The following is a 27,349-nucleotide window of genomic DNA, read 5'->3' as shown; positions in this document are numbered from 1 at the left end:
GAGAGAGAAAGAGAGAGAGAGAGAGAGAGAGAGAGAGAGAGAGAGAGAGAGAGAGAGAGAGAGAGAGGACATCAGTCAACATTGAACCAGGAAGTGGAGTGAAGGTTTATGAGTCCCCTTACTTACTGTTGCACTTAGCTGGGTTCAGAATGCCCCCCCCCCCCCCCCCCTATAGGATCACAGATGTTGGAGATATACTGTATATCTGTTGTGAATAATCTATAGTATTGATGGCACCTGTAAGGTCAAGTACTGGAGGCATTAGGCATTGCATGGGTATTAGTTGTCTTTTCTATGACAGTGTGATTTGCATTGGTATTTGTGAATTGGCTCATGTTGTTTGTGTTATCGAATGATGATTTCTCAAGAGTCTCTTGAAAAAAATACTAATTAGTAAAGAATTGCAAACATTAAAAAAAAAAAAAAACATTTCAGTCATTTTAAAAATAGATCTTTAAATAGTTTTTTCACACCATAATAATATACATCTGACATAGTTCAGCACAAAATAACATAATGCCTCAGATTTCATGAAGATAATATTCATGAAGACATAAAGACGAAGACATGAAGATATGAACACATGAAGATATGACTACAGAATAACCTGGACAGATTGATAGATGTTGACAGGATCATATTACACACAGACATGTATCAGACAAGTTGACAATACTTTTACAATAAACCCCCCTGTACAGACCAATACATGTAGTAGGCCAGGTGAAGATGACCTCTGAACCCTTTCATCTGCTACACCAACACCAGACCCTTCTCTCTATCTCCTCATTATCTAACCTGAGTGTGTTTGAGTGTTTACCTCGTGTGTGTGTGTGTGGTGTGTGTACACATTCCAGTGTTGAGTGTCAAGGACTCGCGTGGTCCTGAAAACAGGAAGTCATATGATGGGAAAGGCCTAAATAAATAGGCACAGAGGTCTTTACATATGTTGCTCCCTGCAATGTAATGTAGAAGTTTCTCAAAAGTATCTTTGGGTGTAAAGCAGATGAACTCTGTGCAGCAATTCTCAGAATTCTCAAAATGTTGTATAATTTTGCTTCCAGAAACTGTAGAAAATGTTTGAAACTCTAAAAAGGTGATAGAAAGCTATTGTCTGTTTCCATTGACTCATACTTCCTTACCTTCAGCTTACCGGTCTGCAACGCAGACGACTCTCATTACCTTTATATTTCTTCTCAAAGGGAGGCACTGGGATAGCGATCATTTTTACGGGCTTCTGACCAATAACACCATTTTGTTGTTGTTGTTGTTTGTGTTTTTTATTTTTTTACATATAATGTTTCTACCATCGTTTCCTATGACTAAAAAAATAAAATAGAAAGCTTCTGGACATCAGAACAACGATCACTAAACCTCGATTTGGATGAAGACTTTTACTTCTATAACTAGGGGGCCGAGAAGGACATACTGCTCACCCGGGACCAGGCCCTAGTCCCCGACACTCAGGAAGAACAAAAAGACGACGATATTGAACCCTGATGAAACTACGGAGGAAAATAATCTGCTTGTTGTATTGGCGGATTACCGGAGACCAAACTGGACGAGCTTCGTTTGAGACTATCCTATCAAAACGGGAAATGAATAACTGTAATATCCTATACTTTACGTAGTCGTGGCATCTCGTAAACTCAAGAGTGGGGGTGGGGGCGGGGCGGGGGTGTCTCTGTTAAGAACAGCTGGTGTGCAATATCTAATATTAAGGAAGTCTCGAGGTTCTGCTCGAATGAGTTACAATATCTCATGATAAACTGTAGAACATAAGATTTACCAACGCAGTTTTCAGCTATGAGCTGCCTCTAGACACGAGCCTACCAGACGAGATAAATGCCTTCTATGGCAAGCAACACTGAACCATGCGTGAGAGCAGCATCTGTTCCAGATGACTGTGTGATCACGCTCTCCGTAACAGATCTTTAAACAGGTTAACATCTGGGGGGCCAAACAGATTATCAGGACGCATACACAGAGCAGGCACTGACCAGCTAGCAAGTGTCTTCACTGACATTTTTAACCTGTCCCTGACATAGTCCCTGTACCCAAGAGCACCAAGGTAGCCAGCCTAAATGATTATCACCCCATAGCACTCAAATCTATAGCCATTAAATGCTTTGAAATGCTGCCATGACTCACATCAAAACAATACCATCATCTCAGACACCCTGGATTCACTCCAATTTGCATACCGCCCCAACAGATCCACAGATGACGCAATCTCCAATGCACTCCAAACTGCCCTTTCCCACTTGAACAAAAGGAAACCTATTTGAGAATGCTGTTCACTGTCTACAGAATGCTGTTCACTGTCTACAGAATGCTGTTCACTGTCTACAGAATGCTGTTCACTGTCTACAGAATGCTGTTCACTGTCTACAGAATGCTGTTCACTGTCTACAGAATGCTGTTCATTGACTACAGTTCAGCTCAGCAACACCATAGTGCCCTTGAAGCTCATCACTATGTTAAGGTCCCTTGGACTTAACACGTCCCTCTGCAACTGGATCCTGGACTTCCTGACGGGCCGCCCCAGGTGGTAAGGGAAGGCAACAACACATCCACCACGCTGACCCTCAACACAGGAGCCCCTCAGGGGTGCGTGCTTACTCCCCTCCTGTACTCCCTCTTCACCCACAACTGTGTGGCCGTGCTCAACTTCAACACCACAATAAAGTTTTCTGACAACACAATGGTTGTCTTACAACAGTAAGACAAAAGAGCTGATCATGGGCAACAGGAAATGGAGGGCCGAGCACACAGCCATTTACATCGACGGGACTGTAGTGGAGACGGTCGAGAGCTTCAAGTTCCTTGGTGTCCAGATCACGAAGGATCTATCATGGTCCACACTAACCAACACAGTCGTGAAGAGGGAACGACAACACCTCTTCCCCCTCAGGAGGCTGAAAAGATTTGGCATTGGCCCTCAGGTCCTCAAAACGTTCTTCAGCTGCACCACTGAGAGCATCTTGACTGGCTGCTTCACCGCCTAGTATGGAAACTGCTTGGCATCCTACCTCAAGGTGCTACAGAGGGTAGTGTGTACGGCCCAGTACATCACTGGGGCCGAACTTCCTGCTATCCAGGACCTCTGTTCCAGTATGTGTCAAAATTGTCAAAGACTCCAGCCACCCAAGCCACAGACTGTTTTCTCTGCTACCTCACGGCAAGTGGTACCGATGCACCAAATCTGGAGTCAAGAGGACCCAGAAGAGCTTCTACCCCCAAACCATAAGACTTCTAAACAAGGTAGCCTAGCGGTTAGAGCGTTGGGCCAGTAACCCAAAGGTTGCTAGTTTGAATCCCTGAGCCGGCTAAGTTAAAAAATCTTCCGATGTGCCCTTCAGCAAGTCACTTAGTCGCGCTGGATAAGAGCGTCTGCTAAATAACTTTTTAAAAATCTATATAAAAAGGTAAACAAATGGCTACCGGAATACCTGCATGGACGCTGTTTTTCACTGACTCTATGCACACATGCTGGATTTGACCACACATACACTACATACACACTCACTCACTACATGACAAAAAGTATGTGAACACCTGCTCATGGTCATTAATATGGAGTTGGTTTCCCCTTTGCTGCTATAACAGCCTCCACTCTTCTGGGAAGGCTTTCCACTAGATGATGGAACATTGCTGTTTGTTCCATTTAGACACAAGAGCATTAGTGAGGTCAGGCACTGATGTTGGGTGATTAGGCCTGGCTCGCAGTCGACGTTCCAATTCATCCAAAAGGTGTTCGATGGGGTTGAGGTCAGGGCTCTGTGTATGCCAGTCAAGTTCTTCCACACCGATCTCGACAAACCATTTCTGTATGGACCTAGCTTTGTGCACGGGGGCATTGTGCGAGCTTGTGTGTCCTACCACTTCGCGGCTGAGCTGTTGTGGCTCCTAGACATTTCCACTTCTAGCAGAGCAGAAATTTGACGAACTGACTTGTTGGAAAGGTGGCATCCTATGACGATGCCACGTTGAAAGTCACTGAACTCTTCAGTAAGGCTATTCTACTGCCAATGTTTGTCTATGGAGATTGCATGGCTGTGTGCTTGATTTTCTATACACCTGGCAGCAACGGGTGGCTGAAAAAGCCGAATCCACTAATTTTAAGTGTTGTCCACATACTTTTGTATATATCGTTTTTATAGTGATGTTCCTTTTACTCTTTATTTTGATTTGTTATTCATTGTTGGAAATGGACCAGTAAGAAAGCTTTTCACTGTTAGACCTGTTTTCTACGAAGCAACCTGACAACTCTTTATCTCTCTGAGTCGTGCATGACCATCCCCCAGGGGTGGAAATGTCCAGGGTCCAATAGGAACGTTCCTATCCAAAGCAGGACTTGTGAGTACCAGTGTAGTCCGTCTCCTAGAGAGGCACCAGTCCATCTGGTCCAGCTGTACAGCAGGCGGAGGGGACCAAATGCCCAATGGGCTAGATGGTGCTGGTCCATAGCAGCATAGCACGAGGCTAGAACGCCGTCCACCACCAGTGAGCCGTGGCGTGTCAGAGGGGCGAAGGCCCCGGTGTCCATCTGGATGTGGACCCAAATTACCTGGGAGAGGATTCCCTGTAGTCCCTGGTTTCTCCCTGCAGTCAGCACACACTGTCCTGGCCGTACGTCGCTGGCGAACATAGTCCGCATGACAGCACCCGATTCGCCCACTGAACAGTTACCCTCGGTCACGAACACAAGATGAGCCGCGGTGAGGGTCAGGTTTGCTCCCGTCTCTGTTCCCAACACATAGAACTGTTTCCTGGCTGCAGGCTCATGATCCAGGAAGGTGAAGAACTCACTGTAGACGAGGTCTCCTCCGCTCCTGCTGCCGTCAGCCCCCGAGGAGGCCAGGACCCGGTCACCTGGCTGGAGGTCCTGGACAGCCCTGCTGCTCCCGTCGTCCAGAGTGACCAGAGAACGACCAGGGAAACAGCCCCCGGTCTTAGCTGCTACTGAGTGCTCTGAGAAAGAGGGAAAGGAGTGAGGGGGACAGGGTGGAGAGAGAGAAATTGAGAGAGAGAGAGAGAGAGAGAGAGAGAGTCTTATTGAAGGGCTCTGTTAAGAACTGCAGACTGACACAATAACTGATATGAAAATGGTTACGTCAATAGATTGGTTGTCTGATCTGCTACACACGCAGCCCAATTCTAAATCACTAATTAGTCTTTTGATCAATCAGATCAGAAAAAAAAATATCTGATGTGATTGGTCAAATGTCCAATTAGTAGAAATGGATCAGAATTGGGCTGCCTGTTAAAAATGCAGATGTCTTGTTATGGATACCTAGTTTTTTTTTTAAATCTGGCATTTCAGCCCAACATGTTTATTCCATGAGATTTGACATGATTAACATTTTAAGGAAACAACAGGACCTTCCACTGAAATTCCCATTAGAGCTTTTGAAGCCCTAAGTCAATACACAGGCAAGCAAACACATTGCACATAGTTACAAGCAAGCACACACGCATGTGTACACCCACACACACACACACACACACACACACACACACACACACACACACACACACACACAGACACACACACCCACACACACACACAGACACCCACACACACACAGACACAGACACAGACACCCACACACACACAAACACACACTTTATTTAAACATATAAACATGTATTCCATTGAAACATTGGCAGTCTGTGTGTTTACAGGTAAACATTTCAAAAAGCCATTCTACACACTAACTACCAATCTGTCCTTTTCAACTCAACTTTGCTCATGATTCATAAGAGATCTATTATGAGCTAATGAGTAACCCAATGATTCAATCTCCACTGAAATGAGTTGAGGTCAGAAGTCTCAGTGTGAGACAGGTAAAGATCACATTCCTAGTGGCACCCTATATTCTCTACATTTTGGCCCAGGTCAGAATTGGGCTGCCTGTCTAAACGTAGCCTAAACGACTTGAAGTCTCAAGTCTTCCAGTGGGTCCCAAAAACAAATATTTGTGAAGGGTAAGTACCAAGGCCAGGTGATAAGATTAGATCTGAGAAGGGAGACCAGGAAGACTGACGTAAACCACCCGACAGGGAGACAAAAGGAGAAGGTAAATCAGTTAACCAGCTCTTAGAGTGGGGTCTCTCTCCTTCCAGCGCCAACTCTACTCTTAACTTTTAAAAATTCATAATAATATAATAATATATATATATAATAAAGACTACAGCAAGGCCCTACCCAGACCAGATAATAAAGACTACAGCAAGGCCCTACCCAGACCAGATAATAAAGACTACAGCAAGGCCCTACCCAGACCAGATAATAAAGACTACAGCAAGGCCCTACCCAGACCAGATAATAAAGACTACAGCAAGGCCCTACCCAGACCAGATAATAAAGACTACAGCAAGGCCCTACCCAGACCAGATAATAAAGACTACAGCAAGGCCCTAACCAGACCAGATAATAAAGACTACAGCAAGGCCCTACCCAGACCAGATAATAAAGACTACAGCAAGGCCCTACCCAGACCAGATAATAAAGACTACAGCAAGGCCCTACCCAGACCAGATAATAAAGACTACAGCAAGGCCCTACCCAGACCAGATAATAAAGACTACAGCAAGGCCCTACCCAGACCAGATAATAAAGACTACAGCAAGGCCCTACCCAGACCAGATAATAAAGACTACAGCAAGGCCCTACCCAGACCAGATAATAAAGACTACAGCAAGGCCCTACCCAGACCAGATAATAAAGACTACAGCAAGGCCCTACCCAGACCAGATAATAAAGACTACAGCAAGGCCCTACCCAGACCAGATAATAAAGACTACAGCAAGGCCCTACCCAGACCAGATAATAAAGACTACAGCAAGGCCCTACCCAGACCAGATAATAAAGACTACAGCAAGGCCCTACCCAGACCAGATAATAAAGACTACAGCAAGGCCCTACCCAGACCAGATAATAAAGACTACAGCAAGGCCCTACCCACATCCAGAGCCCAGAAAGCTCTTCCTCTAATTGACTCCCTGCAGACAGTTGTCTTGACAGACTGCCGGTAATGAGCTGTCTCACCTTAGGTCTAGCACCTCACCCCACCTGACCCCTCGTCTAGCACCTCACCTGAGTTGGCCTAATAACAACTGACAACACTCAGACCAAAGGGACAACTGGGTTGCTTTAACAAATCAATAGGGGTTAACTTGATCACCGTAGAACGCAGCATTCTAGTCTCTTTCTGACAGACAATTGTGAAACTCTCTCTAAGCTCACCAGTGAGACTGCAGTTGAGGCTAGCAGCACTGCATGTTGCCAGTACAATAGTTCGTACTTTTATACAGGTTGGTAATAAGATGTTTTTTTTTGTTGCTCTGTCTGAGTCCCATCCCCATACCTGACTTGACACTGCAGTGCACGTGTGCCTTCGATTCATAGTAGACCCAGTCGAAGCCAGCCTCCACGGCCAGGCGAGCCAGCATGGAGTACTTGTTCCTGTCCCGGTCTGAGGTGGTGATGTCCACCGCTCTTCCCTCATAATGGAGGGAGTCCTCTGAGTGGTGCCCGTCCTCGTCCCAGCCCTCTGTCACTCTCAGCTTCACCCCAGGCCACATGTTCATCACAGAGATGGCCAGGGAGTTCAGCTTGTCTTTACAACGCTGGGGGGGAGAGAGAGGAGACACAATAAGAAACTGGTTTGAGTGAGACACTAGGCTGTTAAGAGTTGTGAGATTATCACAGGAAAACAACTAGTTTACACATACAGGCTATAGTTTACAATGGGATTAATGTGATCAACACTCATAAATGCTGTTGACAGTTTGTCACAGAGGGTCAACTAGCCTACAACCGATGCCATAGACATGTATAGACATGTTTTGTATTTGGCTAAATATTGACCATATTCAAAACGGTCTAAAGGAAGATGGTTTGCTTTGTTTTTGTTTTTTTACATCCTAATAAAATTGATTGATGTGCTGACATGTTATTTATTCAACCCTGATGTTAGAAGAGATCAGAGAGATTTCAGCAAATAAATCGTTAGCTATTCCAACATGATCCATGCGTAATTGCACGTGCGTAATTCCACTACTCAAAACAGGTAGAAAATACGTGGACATTCGTGATTAAAATGTTGGCATACTATTCTTGTCCATCGAGGGTTATTTATATTCTTTAAAAAAAATAGATATGTATATTTTTTTATGAACAATAGAATTCAACCGGCGACCCTAAACATTTATCAACTCAATAACTCGCGCTCTTACATGTTTTGGTGATGTCTACATGCATGCGTAGCTTAATTTATCTCTGAAACCGGAGACAAAGTTAGCACATCAAAACATGTAAAAGTAGTTTACAGTGTTTCAATACAACCTAAATGTGTAGCGGGTAGCCTACAGTTTACGCCTATGTGCCTATTGCATAATTGACGTGTAATTTTGAACTGTCAACAGAAATCCGTTGAACCAAAACAGAGATGAAAGCGCTGAGAATCAATAATGTTCAAAGTTATGGTTTAAACTTTTAACAAAGTGCAAATAGAAGCTCTCAAATGAACGATGAACGACAGGTCCAGTAAGACGTGCTGGTCGCCACAGCTGTCAAAGTGAGACAAAAGCCACCAGATTACGTTTTAAAACCCCATTCCTGCTCCTCACCTGGGTCATAAGTCGATCGGCAGCCGTATTCTCCTCATCTTTAAATATGATATCAGGGTTATAGTTGGGAGTGAGCTCTTTGAACCGTTCTGAATTTCTCGTTATTTTGCCCTCGTGTTTGCCACTGGCGCCCAGTGTTTTCTCGGCAACGTTTGGGCTGAACTGCTTATAAGCGAGGGGTGTGAGCTTCTTTGGCAGACGTCTCTTGCCGTATCCCCTCCCCGGCCCACAGCCCTCGGTTACAGGTGCGAGAAACAGGGCGCAGCCGATGAAGAGCCCTACAAGCACGGAGAGACGCATCCCAGCCAGACCGGCAGGGCCGGCCACTCCGAAGCGGAGTGGTAAGGTGGCACAGGTCGCGGAGGTGTCTCAAGCTACCCCCTCCCCTGGATGCTCCGTGTTCCCCCCACAGGGTAAGGAATGGAGGTTAGGGGACAGAATATTTCAATATTATATAAGCCTTATCCACGCCATCCTCGGTGCGCACAGCAACTGTCCGTAAAAGCCCCAAAAAACAGGCATTTAGCCGAATGTTTTGTTTTATGGAACCGGTAGCAGGGGTAAAAGTTCAATGTCTCCGGGGTCCGAGTCCGGTGTTGTCCAAACGTCGCTGCTTAACTGTATCTTGTTCTTTCTCGTCGTCGGGAGCCAACAGATATGGGTATGGAGTTGAAAAGGCTGCTCATTTAAACAAACAGGTTCAAAGTAGATCTTCTGTAGGGAACAGTGGTCGCAGATTGTCTTCTTGATGCGGTGGTTTTGCCACTGAGGTGCTGTCAATGTCAAACGAGGAGGAACACTACTGGTTCTGGCGTTTCTCCTTCTTGTCCGTTTTTTTTGTCTCTGCCGCTTTGCCTTTCCAGTTGAATTGGGAATTCGAGGCATCAGTTGCCACTCGAGACCGCACCCTGCCAGGCCTGCCCTTCTATCCCTCTCTGCCACTCCGCCCATCGGGTCACTGTGGGTGCCACTGCCCTGTCCTCTACCCACCGCTACCGGCTCTGCCCCTCAGCCTGCCACCTCAGAAGGCCCGTTAACTTGCATCACTCTGACTCTGACTGCTCTGCTGCAGTGGAGGAGTAAGGAGCCACTAGCCTCTCCACTTATCCTAAACTTATCACTTTCTTTATCAGCTCAGGGCTTATGTTGACACTGTATTAACAATGCATACAGCCTTGGGCTATAGTATGTTACAGCGTTAGCACGATAATGATGAGCGGGGCACCTAACTTCATGGTCTACTTATAGTCTACTTCTTTGCTATCAGTTAGAAAATGCTAGTTAAATGTTGCCAGATATTCTGTACATTTGAATTAAAAATTAAATAATAAACTAATAGAAAAAAACAAGTCTTGCTGTGAAGGGATTTTTATTTCGTACATTTATATTTCAGTGATTTAGCAGACCCTCTTATCCAGAGAAACTAGGGTTAAGTGCCTTGAGCAAGAACACAGACAGCTTGTTCACCTAGTCAAGCTCAGGGATTCGAACCAGAAAACCATTTAGTCACTGGCCCAACATTCTTAAACTACTAAGTCTTCCTGCTGTACATCGCGAGTATAACAATGGGTGGGTGGGGGGGGGGGAGAAGAAAAAAAAACATGCATCATTCCAAATGTAACATGACTGGGGTTAATTTAGTGGATAGATTTACACTGGATAGAAGTCCCTTTTTAAAACCAGTATTACCCTGTTAGCAGTATGCAGGGCTGTTGTTCACTATAGGCTACAGTGCATTCCAACTTATCAGGTCAAAGTGCAGTAAGTGTGACACACTTGGTTGATACCAGAGTGTTTCCTTCTGCTTTTCACTCTCAAGTCAGACTGCTCTCACAACAACTCTGATCTGCTCAATACAGCTGCCGAGAGACAGAAAATGAAAGCAGCTGATCAATATAGGTGCTTCTACACCTGCATTGCTTGCTGTTTGGGGTTTTAGGCTGGGTTTCTGTACAGCACTTTGAGATATCAGCTGATGTACGAAGGGCTATATAAATAAATTTGATTTGATTTGATATAGCGTGTAAAAACCAAACCAGTAATCCTTCTACCACGAATAACAACACGGTGGGTGTTTACATTTTTTTTTCACCTTGTCAGCTATGGTATTCAACCTAGCGACCTTTCGGGTTACAGGGCCAATGCTCAAACTGCTATCTGCCGCCACACCAGCCGGGTTCACTCAGTATTGGACATCGATGTCTGAGGACATCATTGGAAGATGACGTGGGAACTGGCCACTTTAGGGGCAAAAGTGAGCGCTGTTTCCTTTCAAGTCCCTTTCAGTTTTGCTAGGGTGTTGTGGAAACACAAATTGGTCTACACGGACAAGTTCTGGCCCGGTTTAGATCTTATCTGTCGGAAAGATATCAGTTTGTCTCTGTGAATGGTTTGTCCTCTGACAAATGAACTGTAAATTTCGGTGTTCCTCAAGGTTCCGTTTTAGGACCACTATTATTTTCACTATATATTTTACCTCTTGGGGATGTCATTCGAAAACATAATGTTAACTTTCACTGCTATCAGTTTTGCTAGGGTGTTGTGGATGGAGATGGTGGAGTGGCCACTGAAATTTGACTCAACTTTCTATCGCCGGACTCAAACCTGCAACTTTTGGAATCAAAAGCAGATGGTTACTAATGAATCCTTAATAAACTGCTGCGAATACACACACACACACACACACACACACACACACACACACACACACACACACACACACACACACACACACACACAGCACTCTAACAAATGACAGTGAGAGTAGACTGCTGACTATTATTTGGAAGATATACCATAGGAAATATCCTCTCTGTCTGAGTGTGAAACATAGTTATATGCATAAAGAGACAGAGGAGTGACTGGACTCTGGCTGTGGAGAGAGAGACAGGCTGTAGAGACTGGAGAGAGAGAGAGAGGCTGTAGAGACTGGAGAGAGAGAGACAGGCTGGAGAGACTGGAGAGAGAGAGACAGGCTGTAGAGACTGGAGAGAGAGAGACAGGCTGTAGAGACTGCAGAGAGAGAGAGACAGGCTGTAGAGACTGGAGAGAGAGAGTCAGCCTGTAGAGACTGGAGAGAGAGAGACAGCCTGTAGAGACTGGAGAGAGAGAGACAGGCTGTAGAGACTGGAGAGAGAGAGACAGGCTGTAGAGACTGGAGAGAGAGAGACAGGCTGTAGAGACTGGAGAGAGAGAGACAGCCTGTAGAGACTTGAGAGAGAGAGACAGCCTGTAGAGATTGGAGAGAGAGAGAGACAGCCTGTAGAGACTGGAGAGAGAGAGGTGGTAGAGAGCGAGAGAGAGAGGTGGTAGAAAGCGAGAGAGAGAGGTGGTAGAGAGAGAGAGAGAGAGAGAGATGGTAGAGAGAGAGAGAGAGGTGGTAGAGAGAGAGAGAGAGAAAGAGAGGTGGTAGAGAGAGAGAGAGAGAGAGGCGGTAGAGAGCGAGAGAGAGAGGTGGTAGAGAGAGAGAGAGAGAGAGAGAGATGGTAGAGAGAGAGAGAGGTGGTAGAGAGAGAGAGAGAAAGAGAGGTGGTAGAGAGAGAGAGCGAGAGAGAGAGAGGTGGTAGAGAGAGAGAGAGAGAGAGAGAGAGTGGTAGAGAGAGAGAGAGAGTGGTAGAGAGAGAGAGAGAGAGATATGTGGTAGAGAGAGAGAGAGAGAGAGAGAGAGTGGTAGAGAGAGAGAGAGAGAGAGAGGTGGTAGAGAGAGAGAGGTGGTAGAGAGAGAGAGAGAGAGAGAGGTGGTAGAGAGAGAGAGAGAGAGGTGGTAGAGAGAGAGAGAGACAGAGAGAGAGAGAGAGAGAGAGAGAGAGAGAGAGAGGGAGATTAACAGAGAAAACAGATGTATGTCTTTCACCCACTGGGTTTTTACCGACACCCAAATATAATTACTGTTAAGAAATATATGCATTTTCATAAAACTGCTTGGCACTGATACGGGCAATAGTTATATTAAATTCCTTAAATAATTATGCAGTAATAAATGGTTTAAGAGTAAAGTACACGCAGTAATTCTACCCAGTGAGGACTATTGAATTTGAAGTTAAAAGAATCCCAGATACTTGACTTCAACATACAATACATGATATCCTCCTGACTAATGACCTAGAGCTTTAGGTCTACACTCCCTGTCCTTAGAATGTAAACTCAGCAAAAAAAATAAAGAAATGTCCCTCTTTCGGGACCTTGTCTCAAATCAAAATAAGATACAATTGTATTAGTCACATGCGCCGAATACAACAGGTGTTTCACCTTACAGTGAAACGCTGACTTACGAACTACTAACCTACAATGCCGTTTCAAACAACACGGTGAAGAAAAACAGATAAAAGTAACAAGTAATTAAAGAGGAGCAGGAAAAAAATAACAATAATACAGGGTATTACGGTACAGAGTCAATGTGGAGGCTATATACGGGGTATTACGGTACAGAGTCAATGTGGAGGCTATATACAGGGTATTACGGTACAGAGTCAATGTGGAGGCTATATACAGGGTATTACGGTACAGAGTCAATGTGGAGGCTATATACGGGGTATTACGGTACTGAGTCAATGTGGAGGCTATATACGGGGTATTACGGTACAGAGTCAATGTGGAGGCTATATACAGGGTATTACGGTACAGAGTCAATGTGGAGGCTATATACAGGGTATTACGGTACAGAGTCAATGTGGAGGCTATATACGGGGTATTACGGTACAGAGTCAATGTGGAGGCTTTATACAGGGTATTACGATACAGAGTCAATGTGGAGGCTATATACGGGGTATTACGGTACAGAGTCAATGTGGAGGCTATATACAGGGTATTACGGTACAGAGTCAATGTGGAGGCTATATACAGGGTATTACGGTAGAGAGTCAATGTGGAGGCTATATACAGGGTATTACGGTACAGAGTCAATGTGGAGGCTATATACAGGGTATTACGGTACAGAGTCAATGAGGAGGCTATATACAGGGTATTACGGTACAGAGTCAATGTGGAGGCTATATACAGGGTATTGCGGTACAGAGTCAATGTGGAGGCTATATACAGGGTATTACGGTAGAGAGTCAATGTGGAGGCTATATACAGGGTATTACGGTACAGAGTCAATGTGGAGGCTATATACAGGGTATTACGGTACAGAGTCAATGAGGAGGCTATATACAGGGTATTACGGTACAGAGTCAATGTGGAGGCTATATACAGGGTATTGCGGTACAGAGTCAATGTGGAGGCTATATACAGGGTATTACGGTACAGAGTCAATGTGGAGACTATATACGGGGTATTACGGTACAGAGTCAATGTGGAGGCTATATACAGGGTATTACGGTAGAGAGTCAATGTGGAGGCTATATACAGGGTATTACGGTACAGAGTCAACGTGGAGGCTATATACAGGGTATTACCGTACAGAGTTAATTGTGGAGGCTATATACAGGGTATTACAGTACAGAGTCAAATGTGGAGGGTATATACAGGGTATTGTTGTACAGAGTCAACGTGGAGGCTATATACAGGTTATTACGGTACAGAGTCAACGTGGAGGCTATATACAGGGGGTACCGGTACAGAGTCAATGTGGAGGCTATATACAGGGGGTACGGGTACAGAGTCAATGTACAGGGGCACCGGTTAGTTGAGGTAGTATGTACATGTAGGTAGAGTAAATTAAAGTGAATATGCATAAATGACAACAGAGAGTGGCAGTGTTGTGGCGAGGGGGGCATGTGAATGGTCTGGGTAGCCATTTGACTAGATGTTCAGGAGTCTTATGGCTTGGGGGTAGAAGCTGTTCAGATGCCTCTTGGACCTAGACTTGGCACTCCGGTACCGCTTGCCGTGTGGTAGCAGAGAGAACAGTCTATGACTGGGGTGGCTGGAGTCTTTGACAATTTTCAGGGCCTTCCTCTGACACCGCCTGGTGTGGAGGTCCTGGATGGCAGGAAACTTGGCCCCAGTGATGTACTGGGCCATTCGCACTACCCTCTGTAGTGCCTTGCAGTCTGAGGACGAGCAGTTGCCATACCGGGCAGTGATGCAACCAGTCAGGATGCTCTCGATGGTGCAGCTGTAGAACCTTTTGAGGATCTGAGGACCCATGCCAAATCTTTTCAGTCTCCTGAGGGGGAATAGGTTTTGTCGTGCCCGCTTCACGACTGTCTTAGTGTGTTTGGACCATGTTAGTTTGTTGGTGATGTGGATGCCAAGGAACTTGAAGCTCTCAACCTGCTCCACTACAGCCCCGTCAATGAGAATGGGGACTTGCTCTGTCCTCTTTTTCCTGTAGTCTACAATCATCTCCTTTGTCTTGATCACGCTGAGGGAGAGAGAGATTGTTGTCCTGGAACCACACGGCCAGGTCTCTGACCTCCTCCCTAAAGGCTGTCTCGTTGTTGTCTGTGATCAGGCCTACCACTTTTGTGTCATCGGCAAATTTAATGATGGTGTTGGAGTCGTGCCTGGCTGTGCAGTCATGAGTGAAGAGGGAGTACAGGAGGGGGCTGAACACGCACCCCTGAGGGGCCCCTGTGTTGAGGATCAGCGTGGCTGATATGTTGTTACCTACCCTTGCCACCTGGGGGCGCCCAGTCAGGAAGTCTAGGATCCAGTTGCAGATGGAGGTGTTTAGTCCCAGGGTCCTTAGCTTATTGATGAGCTTTCAGGGCACTATGGGTTGAACGCTGAGCTGTAGTCAATGAATAGCATTCTCACATATATGTTCCTTTTGTCCAGGTGAGAAAGGGCAGTGTGGAGTGCAATAGACACTGCATCATCTGTTAGTCCTGTATTGATGCTGTTCAAAGCTCTTACTCACATCAGCTATGGAGAGCATGATCACACAGTCGCCCGGAACAGCTGGTGCTCTCATGCATGCTTCAGTGTTACTTGCCTCAAAGCGAGCATAGAAGTGATTTAGCTCGTCTGGTTGGCTTGTGTCACTGGGCAGCACTTGGCTGTGCTTCGCCTTGTAGTCTCTAATAGTTTGCAAGCCCTGACACATCCGACGAGCATCAGAGACGGTGTAGTATGAGTAAATTGTAGTCCTGTATTGACGGTTTGCCTGTTTGATGGTTTGTCGGAGGTTATAGCGGGATGTCTTATAAGCTTCCGGGTTAGAGTCCCGCTCCTTGAAAAGCGGCAGCTCTAGCCTTTAGCTCAGTGCGGATGCTGCCTGTAATCCATGGTTTCTGGTTGGAGTATGTAAGTATGGTCACTGTGGGGATGACGTCATTGATGCACTTATTAATGAAGCCAGTGACAGATGTGGTGTACTCCTCAATGCCATCAGAAGAATCCCGGAACATATTCCTGTCTGTGCAAAACAGTCCTGTAGGTTAGCATCTGCTTCATTTGGCCACTTACTTATTGACCAAGTCACTGGTGCTTCCTGCATTATTTTCTAGCTTGTAAGCAGGAGTCAGGAAGATAGAATTATGGTCAGATTTATGAAATGGAGGGCTACGGAGAGCTTTGTACGCTTCTCCGTGTGTGGGGTAAAGGTGGTCAGGTGTTTTTTTCCCCCTCTGGTTGTGTAACGGCGTTCTTCGTTTGTTGAAAGAGAGGACCGAAATGCAGCGTGGTGGTTACTCATGTTCTTTAATGAAATAAAGGACGATACATGAAATAACTAAATTAATACGAAAACAACAAACGGAAATAGAGGTCAGAACGTGACAGTACCCCCCTCCAAAGGTGCGGACTCCGGCCGCAAAACCTTGACCTATAGGGGAGGGTCTGGGTGGGCGTCTGTCCGCGGTGGCGGCTCTGGCGCGGGACGCGGACCCCACTTCGCCATTGTCTTAGTCCGCCTTATTGTCCGCCTCCGTGGCTTACTCACCATGCCCACCCCTCTCAATGACCCCACTGGACAGAGGGGCTGCTTGGGACAGAGGGGCAGCTCGGGACAGAGGTGAAGCAGCCGCTCGGGACAGAGGGACAACTGCTCAGGACAGAGGGACAGCTGCTCGGGACAGAGGGACAGCTGCTCGGGACAGAGGGACAGCTGCTCGGGACAGAGGGACAGCTGCTCGGGACAGAGGGACAGCTGCTCTGGGCGGAGGGGCTCTAGCGGCCCCTGGCTGACTGGCGGCACTGGCGGCCCCTGGCTGACTGGCGGCCCCTGGCTGACTGGCGGCACTGGCGGCCCCTGGTTGACTGGCGGCACTGGCGGCCCCTGGCTGACTGGCGGCACTGGCGGCCCCTGGCTGACGGGCGGCACTGGCGGCCCCTGGCTGACGGGCGGCATTGGCGGCTCCTGGCAGACGGGCGGCACTGGCGGCGCTGGGCAGACGGGCGGCACTGGCGGCGCTGGGCAGACGGGCGGCACTGGCGGCGCTGGGCAGACGGGCGGCACTGGCGGCGCTGGGCAGACGGGCGGCACTGGCGGCGCTGGGCAGACGGGCGGCACTGGCGGCGCTGAGCAGACGGGCGGCGCTGGCGGCGTTGGGCAGACGGGCGGCGCTGGCGCTGGGCAGACGGGAAGCTCCGATGGCGCTGGGCAGACGGGAAGCTCCGGCAGAGGCGCCGGACAGGCGGGAGGCTCCGGCAGAGGCGCCGGACAGGCGGGAGGCTCCGGCAAAGGCGCCGGACAGGCGGGAGGCTCCGGCAGCGGCGCCGGACAGGCGGGAGGCTCCGGCAGAGGCGCCGGACAGGCGGGAGGCTCCGGCAGCGGCGCCGGACAGGCGGGAGGCTCCGGCAGAGGCGCCGGACAGACGGGAGACTCCGGCAGCGCTGGAGAGGAAGGCTCTGGTAGCGCCGGAGAGGCGGGAGACTCCGGCAGCGCTGGAGAGGAGGAAGGCTCTGGACGGATGGGCCGGAGAGACAGCCTGGTACGGGGAGCTGCCACCGGAGGGCTGGGGTGTGGAGGTGGTGACGGATAGACCGGGCCGTGCAGGCGCACTGGAGCTCTTGAGCACCGAGCCTGCCCAACCTTACCCGGTTGAATGGTCCCGGTCGCCCTGCCAGTGCGGCGAGGTGGAATAGCCCGCACTGGGCTATGCAGGCGAACCGGGGACACCGTGCGCAAGGCTGGTGCCATGTAAGCCGGCCCAAGGAGACGCACTGGAGACCAGATGCGTAGAGGCGGCTTCATGGCACTTGGCTCGATGCCCACTCTAGCCCGGCCGATACGCGGAGCTGGAATGTACCGCACCGGGCTGTGCACCCGCACTGGGGACACCGTGCGCTCCACAGCATAACACGGTGCCTGCCCGGTCTCTCTAGCCCCCCGGTAACCACAGGAAGTTGGCTCAGGTCTCCTACCTGGCGTAGCCATACTCCCTGTTAGCCCCCCCCAAGAAATTTTTGGGGCTGACTCCCGGGCTTCCATCCACGACGCCGCGCTGCCTCCTCATACCAGCGCCTCTCCGCTTTCGCCGCCTCCCGTTCTTCCTTGGGGCGGCGATATTCTCCTGGCTGAGCCCAGGGTCCTCTTCCGTCTAATTCGTCCTCCCATGTCCATACCTCCTCGCGCTGCTCCTGCTGCTGCTTTTTCCGTTGCCCATTACCACACCGCTTGGTCCTGTTGTGGTAGGTGATTCTGTAACGGCGTTCTTCGTTTGTTGAAAGAGAGGACCGAAATGCAGCGTGGTGGTTACTCATGTTCTTTAATGAAATAAATGACGATACATGAAATAACTAAATGAATACGAAAACAACAAACGGAAATAGAGGTCAGAACGTGACAGGTTGCACATTTAACTGATAGAAATGAGGTAAAACTTATTTCGTAGTTTGTCTGTAGATCACCCTCATTGCCGTTGGAGGAATCCCAGAAAATATTCCAGTCTGTGCTGCATAACAGTCCTGTAGTTTAGCATCTGTTTCCTCTGACCACTTTTTTATTGATCTAGTCACTGGTGCTTCCTGCTTTCATTTTTTCTTCTAAGCAGGAATCAGGATATCTTTCAAAGATAATTCGTAACAATCCAAATACCTTCACAGATCTTCATTGTAAAGGGTTTAAACACTCTTTCCCCATGCTTGTTCAATGAACCATGAACAATTAATGAACATGCACCTGTGGAACGGTCGTTAAGACACTAACATATTACAGACGGTACGCAATTAAGGTCACAGTTATGAAAACTTAGGACATTAAAGAGGATTTTCTACTGACTCTGAAAAACACCAAAATAAATATGCCTAGGGTCCCTGCTCATCTGCGTGAATGTGCCTTAGGCATGCTGCAAGGAGGCATGAGGACTGCAGATGTGGCCAGGGCAATAAATTGCAATGTCCGTACTGTGAGACGCCTAAGACAGTGCTACAGGGAGACAGGATGGACAGCTGATCTCCCTCGCAGTGGCAGACCACGTGTAACAACACCTGCACAGGATCGGTACATCTGAACATCACACCTGCAGGACAGGTACAGGATGGCAACAACAACTGCCCGAGTTACACCAGGAATGCACAATCCCTCCATCAGTGCTCAGAGTGTCCGCAATAGGCTGAGAGTGGCTGGACTGAGGGCTTGTAGGCCTGTTGTAAGGCAGGTCCTCTCCAGACATCACCGGCAACGACGTCTCCTATGGGCGCAAACCAACCTGTCGCTGGACTAGACAGGACTGGCAAAAAGTGCTCTTCACTGACGAGTCGCTGTTTTGTCTCACCAGGGGTGATGGTCCGATTTGAATTTATCGTCGAAGGAATGAGCGTTACACCGAGGCCTGTATTCTGGAGCGGGATCGATTTGGAGGTGGAGGGTCCGTCATGGTCTGGGGGGGATGTGTCACAGCATCATCGGACTGAGCTTGTTGTCATTGAAAGCAATTTCAACGCTGTGCATTAAAGGGAAGTAATCCTCCTCCCTCATGTGGTACCCTTCCTGCAGGCTCCTCCTTACATGACCCTCCAGCATGACAATGACACCAGCCATACTGCTCATTCTGAGCGTGATTTCCTGCAAGACAGGAATGTCAGTGTTCTGCCATGGCCAGCAAAGAGCCCGGATCTCAATCCCAATGAGCACGTCTGGGACCTGTTGGATCAGAGGGTGAGGGCTAGGGCCATTCCCCCCCAGAAATGTCCGGGATCTTGCAGGTGCCTTGGTGGAAGAGTGGGGTAACATCTCACAGCAAAAACTGGCAAATCTGGTGCAGTCCATGAGGAGGAGATGCACTGCAGTACTTAATGCAGCTGGTGGCCACACCAGATACTGACTGTTACTTTTGACCCCCCCCCCCCTCTCTTTGTTCAGGGACACATTATTCCATTTCTGTTAGTCACATGTCTGTGGAACTTGTTCAGTTTATGTCTCAGTTGTTGAATCTTATGTTCATACAAATATTTACACATGTTAAGTTTGCTGAAGATAAACACAGTTGACAGTGAGAGGACATTTCTCTTTTTGCTCAGTTTATATGTCAATCTTAGCCAAACCTGAAAGCAACTTTCTAAACAATGTTTTTACATATATAGAGAGAGATATAGATAGATAGATAGATAGATAGATAGATAGATAGATAGATAGATAGATAGATAGATAGATAGATAGATAGATAGATAGATAGATAGATAGATAGATAGATAGATAGATAGATAGATAGATATATAGATAGATAGATAGATAGATAGATAGATAGATAGATAGATAGATAGATAGATAGATAGATAGATAGATAGATAGAGGGTGGGTCAGAAGTTTACATACACAAAGTTGACTGTGCCTTTAAACAGCTTAGAAAATTCCCAAAAATGATTTCATGGCTTTAGAGCTTCTGATAGGCTAATTGACATAATTTGAGTCAATTGGAGGGGTACCTGGGGATGTATTTCAAGGCCTACCTTCAAACTCAGTGCCTCTTTGCTTAACATCATGGGAAAATCAAAAGAAAACAGCCAAGACCTCAAAAAAAATGTTGTAGACCTCCACAAGTCTGGTTCATCCTTGGAAGCAATTTCCAAACGGCTGAAGGTACCACGTTGATCTGTACAAACAATAGCACGCAAGTATAAACACCATGGGACCACGCAGCCTTCATACCGCTCAGGAAGGAGACGCGAGCAGTATCTTGGAAAAGGACCTTGTGAAGATGCTGGAGGAAACAGTTACAAAAGTATCTATATCCACAGCAAACCGAGTCCTATATCGACATAACCTGAAAGGCCGCTCAGCGAGGAAGAAGCCACTGCTCTAAAACCGCCATAAAAAAGCCAGACTACGGTGTGCAACTGCACATGAGGACAAAGTTTGTACTTTTTGGAGAAATGTCCTCTGGTCTGATGAAACAAAAATAAAACTGTTTGGTCATAATGACCATTGTTATGTTTGGAGGAAAAAGGGGGAGGCTTGCAAGCCGAATAACACCATCCCAACCGTGAAGCACGGGGGTGCAGCATCATATTGTGGGGGTGCTTTTCTGCAGGAGGGACTGGTGCGAGTAAGGGAGGCCTACAAACCTGACTCAGTTTCACCAGCTCTGTCAGGAGGAATGGGCCAAAATTCACCCAACTTATTGTGGAAAGCTTGTGCAAGGCTACCCAAAACGTTTGACCCAAGTTAAACAATTTGAAGGCTATGCTACCAAATACTTATTGAGTGCATGTACATTTCTGACCCACTGGGAATGTTATGAAATAAATAAAAGCTGAAATAAATCAATAAATCATTCTTTGTACTATTATTCTGACATTTCACATTCTTAATATAAAGCTGTGATCCTAACTGACCTAACTGACCTAAGAGTCAGGACACCAGGGTTAACACCCCTACTCTTACAATATGTACCATGGGATCTTTAGTGACCACAGAGAGTCAGGACACCAGGGTTAACACCCCTACTCTTACAATAAGTACCATGGGATCTTTAGTGACCACAGAGAGTCAGGACACCCGTTTAACATCCCAACCCGAAAGACAGCACCCTACAAAAGGCAACGTCCCAAATCACTGCCCTGGGACACTGGGGTATTCATTTTTAGACCTGCGGAAAGAGTGTCACCTTACTGGCCCTCGTACACCAACACGTCTCCCATCCAAGGACCAACCAGGACCAACCCTGCTTAGCTTCAGAGGAAAGCTTCATGTCCCAGTCCTTAGATTGTGTATATACAATGCATTCGAATGTATTCAGACCCCTTGACTTTTTCCACATTTTGTTATCTAACAGCCTTATCCATCTACACGCAATACCCCATAATGACAAAGTGAAAACAGGTTTTAAAAATGTTTGTACATTTATTAAAAATAAATACAGAAATATCATATTTACATACGTATTCAGACCCTTTGCTATGAGACTCAAAATTGAGCAGGTGCATCCTGTTTCCATTGATCATCCTTGAGATGTTTCTACAACTTGGAGTCTACCAACGGTAAATTCAATTGATTGGACATGATTTGGAAAGACACACTCCTGTCTATAAAAGGTTTCACAGTTGACAATGCATGTCAGAGCAAAAACCAAGCCCTGACGTCAAAGAAATTGTCTGTAGAGCTCCGAGACAGGATTGTGTTAAGAAACAAAACATTTCTGCAGCATTGATTGAAGGTCCCCAAGAAAACAGGCCTCCATCATTCTTAAATGGAAGAAGTTCGGAACCACTAAGACTCTTCCTAGAGCTGGCCACCCGGCCAAACTGAGCATTCGGGGGAGAAGGGCCTTGGTCAGGGAGGTGACAAAGAACCCAATGATCACTCTGACAGAGTTCCAGAGTTCCTCTGTGGAGTTGGATAACCTTCCAGAAGGACAACCATCTCTGCAGCACTCCACCAATCAGGCCTTTATTGTAGAGTGGCCAGACGGAAGCCACTCCTCAGTAAAAGGCACATGACATCCCGCTTGGAGTTTGCCAAAAGGCACCTAAAGGACTCTCTGACCATTAGAAACAAGATTCTCTGTCTCTTCCGCAAAAATGCAAATGCTTTCCGTTTGAGTTATGTTAGGTTTTATTTTCACATGTTTGTCAGTTAACTATAAAGGTGGTGGTTTTTAATGCGCAGTAAAAAGTAGCAAAATGATGCATGTTATTTTTGTACAATATCACTTTTAAAAGAAAAGATGTGAAAGTAGCCTGAATACCAAGCGTCACATCTGGAGGAAACCTGTCACCATCCTTACGGTGAAGAATGGTGGTGGCAGCATCATGCTGCGGGCATGTTTTTCAGCGGCAGGGACTGGGAGACTAGTCAGGCTCGAGGGAAAGATGAACGGAGCAAAGTACAGAGAGATTCTTGATGAAAACCTGCTCCAGAGAGCTCAGGACCTCAGACTTGGCGAAAGTTCACCTTCCACCAGAACAACGACCCTAAGCACACAGCCAAGACAACGCAGGATTTGCTTCGGGAAAAGTCTCTGAAGGTCCTTGAGAGCCCAGCCAGGGCCCGGACTTGAAACCGATAGAACATATATGGGGAGACCTAAAATTGTTGTGCAGCGACGCTCCCCATCCAACCTGACAGAGCTTGAGAGGATCTGCAGAGAAGAATGGGAAAAACTCCCCAAATACAGGTGTGCCAAGCTTGTAGCTTCATACCCAAGAAGACTTGAGGTTGTAATCGCTGTCAAACGTGCTTCAAGAAAGTACTGAGTACAGGGTCTGAATACCTATGTAAATGTCATATTTCATTATTTTTTAAATTATTTTGCATACATTTCTGAAAACCTGTTTTAGCTGTCATTTTGGGGTACCCAAGGAGTGCCCATCCCAGTCCTTACCAGGTAGCTCAACCCAGGACAGCCTAGGCAGTGACACTCCAGGAGAATCACGGTTATTTGAGTCTAATGCTCTTGAAGGACTTGAACATAAAGAATAACCTCCGGACTAATGCCATAGTCTATACTCTAACCTCCTGACTAATGCCATAGTCTATACTCTAACCTCCTGACTAATGCCATAGTCTATACTCTAACCTCCTGACTAATGCCATAGTCTATACTCTAACCTCCTGACTAATGCCATATAGTCTATACTCTAACCTCCTGACTAATGCCATAGTCTCTACTCTAACCTCCTGACTAATGCCATAGTCTATACTCTAACCTCCTGACTAATGCCATAGTCTATACTTTAACCTCCTGACTAATGCCATAGTCTATACTCTAACCAGCTGACTAATGCCATAGTCTATACTCTAACCTCCTGACTAATGCCATATAGTCTATACTCTAACCTCCTGACTAATGCCATATAGTCTATACTCTAACCTCCTGACTAATGCCATATAGTCTATACTCTAACCACCTGACTAATGCCATATAGTCTATACTCTAACCACCTGACTAATGCCATAGTCTATACTCTAACCACATGACTAATGCCATAGTCTATACTCTAACCTCCTGACTAATGCCATAGTCTATACTCTAACCTCCTGACTAATGCCATATAGTCTATACTCTAACCACCTGACTAATGCCATAGTCTATACTCTAACCACCTGACTAATGCCATAGTCTATACTCTAACCTCCTGACTAATGCCATATAGTCTATACTCTAACCACCTGACTAATGCCATATAGTCTATACTCTAACCTGCTGACTAATGCCATAGTCTATACTCTAACCTCCTGACTAATGCCATATAGTCTATACTCTAACCTCCTGACTAATGCCATATAGTCTATACTCTAACCACCTGACTAATGCCATATAGTCTATACTCTAACCACCTGACTAATGCCATATAGTCTATACTCTAACCACCTGACTAATGCCATATAGTCTATACTCTAACCACCTGACTAATGCCACAGAGTTCTATACTCTAACCTCCTGACTAATGCCATATAGTCTATACTCTAACCTCCTGACTAATGCCATAGTCTATACTCTAACCACCTGACTAATGCCATATAGTCTATACTCTAACCTCCTGACTAATGCCATATAGTCTATACTCTAACCTCCTGACTAATGCCATAGTCTCTACTCTAACCTCCTGACTAATGCCATAGTCTATACTCTAACCTCCTGACTAATGCCATAGTCTATACTCTAACCTCCTGACTAATGCCATAGTCTCTACTCTAACCTCCTGACTAATGCCATAGTCTATACTTTAACCTCCTGACTAATGCCATATAGTCTATACTCTAACCTCCTGACTAATGCCATAGTCTATACTCTACCTCCTGACTAATGCCATATAGTTCTATAATGCCATATAGTCTATACTCTAACCACCTGACTAATGCCATATAGTTCTATAATGCCATATAGTCTATACTCTAACCACCTGACTAATGCCATATAGTCTATACTCTAACCACCTGACTAATGCCATATAGTTCTATAATGCCATATAGTCTATACTCTAACCACCTGACTAATGCCATATAGTTCTATAATGCCATATAGTCTATACTCTAACCTCCTGACTAATGCCATATAGTCTATGCTCTAACCTCCTGACTAATGCCATATAGTCTATACTCTAACCACCTGACTAATGCCATATAGTCTATACTCTAACCACCTGACTAATGCCATATAGTCTATACTCTAACCACCTGACTAATGCCATATAGTCTATACTCTAACCTGGTGTATATTTGATGCCCCTCCCCTTAGAGCAGTGGTTTTTAACCTTGATAATTAATGTGCCCCCCTAATCTCATTTTGCTCTGTCCAAACTACCTCCTAATGCACCATTGATCATTAGGCCCATGTTCTCATAGTCTCCCCCCCAAATAGGCAGCCTCCTCTGGCTAGGCAGATCCCCCCCCAGGCATAAGCCAGTTTGAGGACCATTGTCTTAGGGGTGGATGTTAGACCCAGGACATGAAGTGACAGTACAGAATCAGGTACGTTTCAACTCTGTGAACAGTCTTCCAGTTCTCATCATATCCACTAACATGTTTTTCCCTCTGAAAGATCAGTGCTGGAGATCACAAGGGACACAATTACAGAGTGACTGGATCCCACGGAGTGTGTCCTCCTCTCTTTGATGCCTGTAAATAAAGACATGACTGGTTTCCCCTGCAGACCAGACCAAGCTAAAGGGCTCCTCTCTGCCTATTGAACTTGGCTGTTGACAATGCCTCTGAAGTGGTCAGATCCACAGTCGGATCTCCCTCCTGCCCTTCAAGGAGAGAAGAGACCGCGGCACCGCGTCCTTTAAAGGGGCGTTGCTAACTCAGACCAGAGTCTCCTCCGTGAATTGAGTGCCCAAACGGCACCCTATTCTCTATATAAGCGCCCGACTTTTGAGAGAGTAGTAGTAGTGAGTTCTGCACTATGTAGGGAATAGGGAGCCACTTGGGTTGTACCCTCTGTCAGCCATGCCTGTGGATGGCAGTGGTTCAGACATCAGCCCAACCAGCCACCAGCCCAGGCCCTTCTTTTAGTAGAAGCCCATTGATGTTACTAAGAGTTATTAATTTACCCTGGGAAATAAGAGAGAGAGAGAGAGAGAGAGAGAGAGAGAGAGGGGACGCCCAGGCCAAAACAGAGGGAGATGGGGGGGCCTTTCAAATAATGCCAGCCAGTCAACTTCTTCTGCTTTCATCTGGTGTCAGTGGGGTGAACCGGTCTTCACAAGGGCACCAGGGTTACCCACGGCTACCCACCACGGCCTAACCAACAAAGGCTGTTGCAAGGCGAGAGCGGGCAAAAAGGGAGAGAGAAGGAAGAGAGGAGAGAGAGAGAGAGAGAAAAACAGAAGAGCGAGAGAGAAGGCATATTAACATTGCTATACTATTATCCGGTAAACAACTCGGTTCTTTTCTTCTCTGGAATGGCGTTTTTGTGGGCTGTGGTCGGTGGAATGGTCGGTAGGATTGGTGTTGTGCGTTATTTGCTCTCCTCAAGGTAATGTTACAGCAGCTGTTTTTCAGCCACTTCCTGTTCCTGTTGTCCCTACTAACCTCTGGGTTAGGGTTCGGGTAAGAGCCTTTGGAAAAACACCTACAGAAACCACGACATTCCCTCCTAAAACCACAACAAATAACTAAAGAAACCATGTTATTACCTCGTAAAATCATGACAAATACCTCAATTTGTAGTTTCTCCAAGAGCTCTGTTTTTTACTTGTTAACTTGTCTTAGATCACTGAGAGAGACCCGAAGAGTCGCCAAAAGATCCTGGTTTTGATCTGTGTTGTTGTCTGAGGTCAGGTCTCTGCTCTCTCATTCCTGTAAACTTCTCTCTCACATTCACTCACTGAGGTCCCTCTGTTTTGATAGGCTGAGACAGACGGGAGCTGTCATCAACACAGTGTCAATGACAGTCCAGAACAGTCAATGGACCTTCCCTCAGTTGCAGCTCAGATAGATGTGACTGTGAGTGGTTTACGTTTAAGGCAGAGTCCAGTCCAGAGAAGACAGGGAAAAAAATAATACCAGAAATGTATAAAAGCAGAAGCAGCTAAAAGCGGCCTGAGCTAGCCGCCTGCAAAGAAAACAAAGCACGGCCCAGGGGACAAGCTCATTGCCGGACAGCTGGGCAGTGTGGATCCCAGTCACCGCAGCCTCTCGCCCGCCTCCCGCCACACCGCCCGTCCGCTTCAGTCTGCTCTCATACGTCCAGTCAGGCTGCCAAACGGCTGTAATTGAGGCCTGAATAAAGTCTCTACTACAGCTCTGAATAACTCAATGGACACTGCTTCAGTAGCAGGCCGCATGGACCCCTTCTACTGACCCTTTTAAACCTTAACCCATTCCTTCTGCCCTATCTCTCTCTCTCTCTCTCTCCTCTCTCTCTCCCTCTCTCTCTCTCTCTCTCTCTCTCTCTCTCTCTCTGTCTACCTCATTTTAAACCTTAATAACCCATTCCTT

The 27,349-nt window shown here is 46.7% G+C and overlaps 1 protein-coding gene across 1 annotated transcript; it reads right to left on the bottom strand.

Annotated features, from left to right (window-relative positions):
• Positions 1-438: 438 nt before the first annotated feature.
• Positions 439-9,533, bottom strand: LOC139380982 (Indian hedgehog signaling molecule a). Its single transcript, XM_071124193.1, has 3 exons — positions 8,638-9,533; positions 7,374-7,635; positions 439-4,974 (listed from the first exon to the last, which is right to left on the bottom strand). Exons 1-3 carry the CDS (start codon positions 8,935-8,937, stop codon positions 4,274-4,276), a joined length of 1,263 nt encoding a protein of 420 aa, XP_070980294.1. The 5' UTR covers positions 8,938-9,533; the 3' UTR covers positions 439-4,273.
• Positions 9,534-27,349: the final 17,816 nt, after the last annotated feature.

This window comes from Oncorhynchus clarkii, chromosome 22 (genome assembly GCF_045791955.1).
Source record: "Oncorhynchus clarkii lewisi isolate Uvic-CL-2024 chromosome 22, UVic_Ocla_1.0, whole genome shotgun sequence".
Lineage (NCBI taxonomy): Eukaryota > Metazoa > Chordata > Actinopteri > Salmoniformes > Salmonidae > Oncorhynchus > Oncorhynchus clarkii.
Note: the sequence above shows the minus strand (reverse complement) of the source record. Positions and strands in the feature narration are given on the sequence as shown.